General features: G+C 40.3%; 1 protein-coding gene across 1 annotated transcript in view; it reads right to left on the reverse strand.

Moving 5' to 3' along the window:
* grik3 (glutamate ionotropic receptor kainate type subunit 3) overlaps positions 1–9,185 on the reverse strand; it is a 105,384-nt gene that overhangs the window by 18,074 nt on the left and 78,125 nt on the right. Inside the window, exons 10-11 of the mRNA XM_088409745.1 lie at positions 7,162–7,365; positions 1,803–2,026 (exon numbers count right to left, since the gene is read on the reverse strand). Coding sequence (XP_088265871.1) covers positions 1,803–2,026; positions 7,162–7,365 — 428 coding nt within the window. The remainder of the gene's footprint in view (positions 1–1,802; positions 2,027–7,161; positions 7,366–9,185) is intronic.

Consider the following 9,185-nt stretch of genomic DNA (forward strand, 5'->3'; position numbering starts at 1 on the left):
ACTTTGCATTTAGAGAGCTCCAGCTGGCTGAGAGAGTAAAAAAAAAAAAAAAAAAACGTGAATTAGTAGCCTCATGCCAATCTAATGACATGCCCTGCGGTCCAATATGTCAACAAACTATGTCATCACAAAGACACTGGCGGTCATTTAACGAGCCAGCGAAAGCATACGAAAAATCCTTTCCGAGTGCAAATATGAGTTTTTCTGATCACACAGGACTCGTATTAATATTGACAAATCAAGAATTGGAATAACAAGAAAAGCCAACAAAACCATTTTTGCTTTTAGCACCTTCAGTTTATTATACATTTTTGAGGTTTATTATATATGTTTTGTTGACTCTTTGTATAATGTATATGAGTTTTATTTATCGTCATTCTGTAAATTTTTCAACAAGTGTTTGGTTTTGTTTTGTTTCAAATGTTTTTGCTAATATTATTTCATATACAGTATATTTTTAAAGTTTATTATATATAGTTTGGGTCATTCTGAATATTTTTATTCTGAATATTTTTTTTTAGGTTTGTTGAATGTAAAAAATACATATAATATATATATATATATATATTTAATATAATAATATAATATAATAACATTTTTTTTAATTTATGGTAAATGTTCTGTTTTATGTATGGTTTTTATTATTTTACTGTGTATGTTTTTTCCTTTTCATTCGTTATATGTTTCAAAGCAGGTCATCATTTCCTCAAACAGGCATTCTGATTCTCTCTGCTATTTCTTTTTAAAGCGTCATTTCTCATAAAAGTCCGAAACTGTGAGGTTGCAAACACAAAACAAAACAAATAAAAGCAAAGTGTCACTTATGCTGATACTGAAAAGTACTCTCGGCTGCGATTTCGGCATATAGGAAGTTAAAAATACGTGCCAGGACACTGGCAAATTTTTGTATTGAAGGACTAAAAAAAAATAGCGGAACTCTTTGGATTTCATGGTTACGATTAAAACAAACAGCATGACCATTGGAGGTATTTTTGATTCAATGTTTTTCTTCTATTCAGATAAAATAATTTGTAGCGTATAAACACACTGATGATCCACAGGCTAATCTGATCTCAGCAGAGGACACCTTTTGTTTTCTCCCCTTCCATTTCATAAATAAGTCGCTTAAGCGCCCTCGTAGCCTCTTATTGCCTCCCACGATGCACTTTGGCAACCTTTTAGCTATCGAGGCCAGCCACCTGATATCACAATTTGCGATTCTTCCTTTTTTTTTTTTTTTCCTGCTGGCGCCTTGCCCCCCTCTACCATTTCCCACAAAAAGAGCGGCTTGGGGAGTGCAGCTGTTTGCACTTGAGCATCCTCGTCACATGGCCCGCTTTTTTTTTCCTTATCTTAGCCTCGCTTTGCATGAAAATCAGCAGGAAAGGCAGCAAAAAAAAAAAAAAAAATCGCATTTGACTCCAGCCAATCAGAAATGTCGAAAGTTAGCCTAAAACCGACGCCGGCTATAAATAGTCGTCATTGAGAAGGTGTCATCATCAGGTGGTGTGTTTAATCATCCGGCTTGCGTTCTTAACCTTTTTCTCCCTGCAAGCCGCCATTTCTAAGGATGCTTGGCAACCTTTTTCCTCCTCTGACCACCGCTGGGCCGAGCGCGCAGAAGCGCCGGCGGCGCTATACCGCACGCCGCAGCTAGCGCAGCGTGTGAGGCCGGCCAATGTACTCGATTTCACAGCCCGCGGTGCTAACAGAGTAAATGGCTTTGTTTGGCCAAAGACCGCATGGAGATGTTTGAAGGACCGAGGGGATGGGAAGGAAGGGGGCGGGGCTACAGCACTTGCCTGGCAATGACAAAGAGGACGCAGCTGACGCCCAGGTAGGCTAGCAGGATGTAAATCCAAATGTCGGGCGTCATGGGGTTGAGGAAGGAAAAGAAGCCGTTGTTGGTGGTGTTGGGCTTGCGGTATAGGATGCTGATGCCCATGCTCATGAAGGGCTTGGTGAAGTCCACCACTTTGTCCCGCATGTAGGTGATGGTGAGGGGAGCCACCGCCAAGTCAGCTCTCTGCGGGACACAAAAACACGACGGGCGTGTTAGATTGGCAGAATATTCGTGTCCACTCGAGTACGCGTTTCTTTTCAGTCGGTTATATGATGTGGATGATGCTTTATGAGCTGGAATGATTTTCACTTCACAAGAGTTAATTTGCCAAGATAACAGCTGTGCACATCTTGGTATTTTGAATAGCATCTTTTTTCAGTCAGTGTTAGGATGTGGATGATGTTTTATGAGCTGGAATGACTTTCAGTTCACGCCTGTGCATTTTCAAGAGTTAATTTGTCCAGATAACGGCGGTGCACATCTTGGTATTTTGAATATCTAGTTTTCTTTCAGTCAGTGTTATGATGTGGGTAATGCTTTATGAACTGAAATTACTCAATTTTCAGCTGTGCACTTTCGACAGTTAATTTTCACAGCTTCACAGCTTGGTATTTGTAATATCTTTATCTTTTTTAGTCATTTTTATGACGTGGATGATGCTTAATGACTTGGAATGACTTTCAGCTTATGACTGTGCATTGTAAAGAGTCAATTAGCCCAGATAACAGCAGTGCACATCTTGGTATTTTGAATTTCTTGGTCTTTATCAGTCTGTGTTATGATGTGGATGATGTTTTATGAACTGCAATGACTTTTAGTCCACGGCTGTGCAGTTTCAGGAGTCAATTTGCCCAGAAAACAGTTGTCTTGGTATTTTCAATATATTGGTTTGTATAGTCAGCGTTATGATGCGGATGATACTTTATGACCTGTAATGACGTTCAGTTGACAGCTGTGAGTCTGTAAGTGTTCATTTGTTCATATAACATATTTTCAAATCATGATATTTTCTCAGTCAAATTTATGATGTGGATGATGATTTATGAATTGGAATGACTTTCAGGTCCCAACTGTGCATTTTCAATAGTTTATTTGCCCATAAAACATTTATGTACATTGTGGTATTTTTGTTTTTCTCAATCAGTGTTATGATGCGGATTATGCTTTAAAAGACACAACAGTGGGCACGAATCAAGATAAGACTTCAATATATTTAGTTGATTGTCTCAAAGGATCCCTAATGAATATTTACAGCCTTTATCTTACACAGTTTTGAAACTTGAAAAGCGCCTGACCTTAAAAATTGTGTGGACCTTGTGTTTTTGTGTGTGTGTGTGTGTTCTGCCCTGTGGCCCGTTTACGCCCGTGGCCATCGTCATGGTGGCACAGTGGCATCCAAGGAGGTTGAAAAGCGGCAGTGTGGTCCTGCTGAGCCTCTGCTGTCCCTCCTAAACTCTTCACATTTGTATATCTCGCCCGGTTCCATCTGCGGTTCCTCCTCTGCCAAAATTTTTACCTGACCGAACCAATGACCGGACTGATTGCAGACATCCCAACCGGGACGGACGAAAATACACGCATGCACTTCCTACTTGGGCTCGCCGCGAGCCAAATAACCTGACGGCGTCCTGCCGAGCGCCACATGGCTTGGCGTTAGGTGGCTTTGCAGATGGCTAGCTTAGCCGTGCGATCCCGCCGGAGCCTCGCCGCCCCCCCCCCCCCAAGGAGTTACAGTGATTCATGCATTTTTAATCCACCGCCTGTACACTTAACATTTAATTCATTTGATGAGCCAGTCTTCCTGGCGCAAGAATGCCAAAGCATGACATTTGTTTCTACATGACCATGCGCCGCATGGGGCTAATGGCGGAGTGTAATGAGTGTCAGAGTGGAAGGTGCGGCAGTTATTTACTGAAGGGCAGCGCCGGCTTGGCCGGGAGCTCGTGTTTGCCAGCGCGGCGCTTGAACCGGCGGCCCTCCGGCTGCGGGTCAGCCCGTCTTGCCGCCGCCTCGGATGAAGATCAAACTGACACATTTAAACGCTGGCAGCAACGGCGTGACCTCGTGAGCAAAACGTGAAAAATGTCTAGTAAAGCTTGCCAATGTGTGGTTTGAGGACAAATCGTGGACCTTCAGAGTCAATGTCTCTCAGTCCACCCACATCATAAAGAAGTCAAACAGAACCAGTCAAAAGTGGGGAAAAAACTTTCACAGTCTCAAAAACATCAAGAGCTAGCTACTTACTCTTGGTAATGCACAGTTGTAAGGTGAAAGCCATTCCAGTAATAAAGCAGTAATAAAGCATAATTCACATCAAACTCGTCTAATGTCGTCCAAGTCATACGGTATCAGTTAAACGTTTGAAAACATCTTCACAGTCTCAAACAGAATAATTCATCAAGAAACTGAAGCTGTCAACTTTTGATAATGCACAGCTATAAACTGAAAGCAAATTTAGGTCATAAACCAGTATCCACATCATAAAAGTGTGAAATGTTTCAAGCCATTAAGTCTTAGTTAAACGTTTGAAAACATCTTCATGGTCTCAAACTGAATAATTCATCAAGAAACTGAAGCTGTCCACGTTTGATAATGCATAGCTTTGAACTGAAAGCAAGTTTAGGTCATAAACCATTATCCACATCATAAAAATGTGAAATCTTTCAAGTCATTAAGTTTCAAACGTTTGGAAACACTTTCATGGTTTCAAACACATGTACAGCTGTGAACTGAAAAGAGTTCCATGTAATAAAGCATAATTCACATCATACAGTGGTCAAATGTCTTCCAGGTCATACGGTATCAGTTAAAAGTTTGAAAAAAATCTTCATGGTCTCAAACACATTGCATAGGCAAGAAACTGAGGCTGTCAACTTTTGCACAGCTGTGAACTGCGAGTAAGTTGAGGTCATATACCATCATCCACATCATAAAAATGCCAAATGTTTCAAGTCATTAAGTCTCAGTCAAACATCTGGAAACACCCTAACCGTTTCAAACACATGCACAGCTGTGAACTGAATGCCATTACAGGTGATAATACATCACCCACATCATAAAAAAGTCAAATGTCTTCAAAGTCATATGGTACTAGTTAAACGTTTAATTACAACATTTAATCAGTTAATCTTCATCATCTCAGCATAATAACAAGTGAAAAACATTCCAACTATTGACTCTTGAAAACGTACAGCTATGAACTGAAAACTATTTCAGGTCATAAAATATCATTCATGTAATCAAACTGACGAAGAAAATACCATGATGTGCAAAGCCACTCTCTAGGCAAAATGTCCCTACTTTAAAGACTCTGAAAAATAAAACATATCCCGTTTTAATTTTTAAAATATCTTTACCAAATAATTCCATCATTTTTTTTCCATATCACCGGAGACGGAGAAAAGTGTGTATCCCAAAAAAATACGGCCACTCAAACACCAAGAACATGTATGCTACTAAATGATGAGGTCATACTGCTTCATCCCTCGCCTGCATTTACAGCCTTTTTGGTAATCCATTTGTTCCCCCTCAAGGTTACCGTTATCAACATGGGAGTGCAGGAACAAAAAAAAAAAAATAGCACACACGGAGGAAAAGCGGTGCAGCAGTCAGCCACCTTTCCTTTCCTCCAAGCTTTCAGCCATTGACTCCTGCCACACCATCCGCCGCACTAAATGCCATTTAAGCTATTACAAGTTTTCAGCTGAGTACAGCGCTGACCCGGCGGGGCCGCCCTGCAAAAAAAGACGGAACATTGACGGGGACACTTAGGAAATGCCAGCAAAGAATTGCCACCATCACTCTGGGCGGGAGGCTTTTCTTCCATTTTTTACCTTTTTTTACAATTTTATTTTATACGCGGGGGGGGGGGGGGGGGGGGGGGCGGACGTGGTTTGAGTTTGACACAGGCTGCCGCGACTGCTGACCACGTTGTCAGCCGGATGATTGATGCTCTGGTGTCATTACAATGGCCGCAAAATTACGTTTTGGTAGGAAAGGCGTTTCACAAGCTGTTTGTTGCTGAATTGCATTTACGGTCCAGGAAAAATATATTTGTTGTTATACAATAAAAGCGAGGCGATAAAGGAGAGACAAACGCTGCTTGATATATAAATCCAATGAAAAACATGTTCCTGTAAATCCCCATTGATCAGAAGGAATGTGTTCCCGACATTATTATGAAGTGTTTCAGCAGTCAGTGTTTAGCGACGGTTTTCTTTTTTGGAACTACAATAATTGTGTTTTGGTGACAGAAAGAAATAGACAGTCGTTTCTGATTAAAATAACAATTTAAATGTGAAGATGCACAATTGTTAAATGAGCAAGTCCAAGCTAGCCGCTTGCTAGCAAAGTACACAAAAGTATTAGACAACAACAAAGGTTAAATAGTCATTATTTGGGTTAGCATTTTTTTCATTGCAAACATGTTTAGATTATTTCCTGGGAGATGTCACATTAAAAATTAATTTAATTGTAGCCCGATTCTACGAACAGCTAGGGTACATTATATTATATTATATGATATTATATGATATTATATTATATTGATTAATTTATATTGGGTTAAATTAAGATAAGTTAGGCTAAAATTAGCTAGGCTTTCGGCTAGGTTAGGCTAGGCTATGCTAGGTTAGGATAGATCAAATTAGGTTAGATTAGGCTGAAATAGGCTAAGCTAGGGTTGCTAAATTAAATTGAATTAGGCTAAAATAGGCTAGTTTATGTTAGGCTAGGTTACATTAGGTTAGGCTTGAGAAAATTATCCCATATATTATGTTTTATTAGATTAGATTTGATTAGAATAGATTGGGCTAAAATAGGCTAGGCTAGGTTAAGTTTTAATAGAAAAGGTTCAACTATTTTAGATTACCATATTTTCCGCACTATAAGACGCACCGGATTATAAGGCGCACCCCCAATTAACGACATATTTTCAAACTTTTTCAATCACAATATAGTAATACTCAAAGTAATAACAATAATAACTCAAATAATAACTCTAAACTCGAAATAGCATAATAACTCAATGTCAATATGACCAACCTTGTTCTAATGTAAACAGGTAAAGCTTACAGTAACTTATCAGTTCATTCCCCATCTACGAATCCCGATCTCAATATTGATCCATATATAAGGCGCACCTGATTATAAGGCGCACCATTAGCTTATATATAAACAAAAAAAATAATGCTTTTAGGTGACTTATAGTGCGCAAAATACGGTAAATTAATTTGGTAAATTCGGTTTCGCGTTTGGGCCAAATCAACGTCCCAAGCTTAGCATAAATCTTTTGCTGAAAAAGTTGATGCAGCACTTACATGTTCGATGAGTTCCCGGATCATGCCGTTCCACTGGCCCTTGTCGTCTTGGGAGCCGTACTTGCCGTCGGGGACCAGCCGGATCTCGTAGGCGAATCCCAGCACGGCGGCCAGCTCCTTTAGCAAGTCGATACAGAAGCCTTCGAAACGGTCGTTCCCCACCAGCGCTTTGTCAGACCTCTTAAGCATGACGTATGGCTCCTCCTGCACATCACAAGACAAAAAAAGCCCCGCTTGCCCTTTACGATTCAGGCTTAATAGACGCCAAAAAGATCGGAGCAGGAGCGGATGTCGTATTTAACTGCTAGCGACAGCCCAATGGAAGCGGGTATTAGAATATGTAAAAAGGCTAGGTGCGTTTTTAACGGTGATGGATTAGCGATAGAAACAGGTGAAGCTAACGTGAAAGAAAGTCATTTGAATCGCAAAGCCATTGGGGATTTTTTTTTCTTTTTTTTTTACTACTAACTAAGCCGCCCGTCACAGCGCTATGCCACAGCCTATATACAGTAGCTAGTTCATTTTACGGTCAGGTAGCCGACGCTCTTTACTAGCTTGTAATATGCCGCCTGGCTGCTCATAATTCGGGCCATGAAAGAACAGCTTGATTAGGAACGGAATGCAGCAATTACATGGAACATGCCTATCGCGGGGGTTTCGGCGTCTGTAAGCGGGGGGGGGGGGGGGGGGGGGGGGGACGGGACTTCCTTCAGGTGGATTGCAAATAAAAGCACGATGGAGTGGATTCACTTCATTTATGTCAGCGCGTAAAACATATGGTAAATAATGCCTTGTCTATGGAAGCGGCAAGCGAAGAAATAAAAACAGATGTTAGAAAGATGCTCACTTATATCTCACGCTATGGATTTTTGTTTCTGGGATTTCTCACTTTTCTCATGTTTTTTGAATTCTAAAATAAGGATTCGAAAGGAGAAGAGCCATGTCAGAATTCTCACTTGTTCTGAATTCTCATTTTAAAGTCAAAATTCTGACTTTGCTCCAAAAATGTTCTCCTGAGAATTCGGACCTTAATGTGAAATTGACAACAATTGAGAATTCTCAAAATTGTGACAGAATTGTGTCAGAATTCTCACTTGCTCTGACGTCAGACAGAATTCTAAATACTGTAAATAACTACGACTTTGTCAGAATTAAGGACTAGCGCTAAAAGTGACAAATTCTGACTTTGTTCTCAAAATTTTCTTCTGAGAATTTTGGTTGTAAAGTGAGAGCTATGACTTTTAACTGAGAATTCTGTTTAGAAAACTGAAAAATGAAAATGAAGACTTTAATCCCAGTCAGTTTACTTTCGAACTCTGACTCAGAAATGTGACTTTTGTCAGATTCTGATTTTTCACTCATCTTTCTAGGCCAACAGAATATCGTGTGCTATGTCTATGTAAATATGGGTGCTGCCAGTGAAAGATTGACTTCCATTCTTCAGTTTCATTTGCATGTGTTGTAAGTGTGGAAACACTGCCATCCAAAGGTCACAGTTGTCACTACAGTCCTCATTTGGCTTATTAGGTAAGAATTAGTCAAGGGTGTCAGCAACACTCCATAAAAAAAACGTATTTGACCAGAATTTTATGATTTATTATTCTTATTACTATTTCAAAAGACGAGAATTCTCGTCGCTGGCACCGAATGGGTAAAAAAGAACAACATGGATGATGAGTATACTAGACGACGGCAGTGAATGAGTTAAGGACAAAAGTACTACCTTTTTTTTTTTTAGCCATGAAAATGTAGATCACCGCAATTAAGGCCACGCTCCGAAACAACAAATTATAAACACTTGATGACAAAGCATTTAAAAAAGGGGCGGCGGCACTTTTCGCCCTCGACTTCCCTCAAGTTGTCCAATTAAGTCGATCAAAAAAGTTTTCAGCATCTGTTTCGGAGCCGTCCAAGTCTTGTTATCCCCCCTCGGTTTGGACTCCAATCAAAGCGTTTTTCGCAGTCTCCGTCTCGTCGCCGCGTGGGCCGAGAGGAGGGAGGCGGGCCCGTGCGGAGACATTACA

The sequence above is a fragment of the Hippichthys cyanospilos genome, chromosome 3 (genome assembly GCF_059441005.1).
Source record: "Hippichthys cyanospilos isolate Australia breed blue-spotted pipefish chromosome 3, RoL_Hcya_1.0, whole genome shotgun sequence".
Taxonomy (NCBI): Eukaryota; Metazoa; Chordata; class Actinopteri; order Syngnathiformes; family Syngnathidae; genus Hippichthys; species Hippichthys cyanospilos.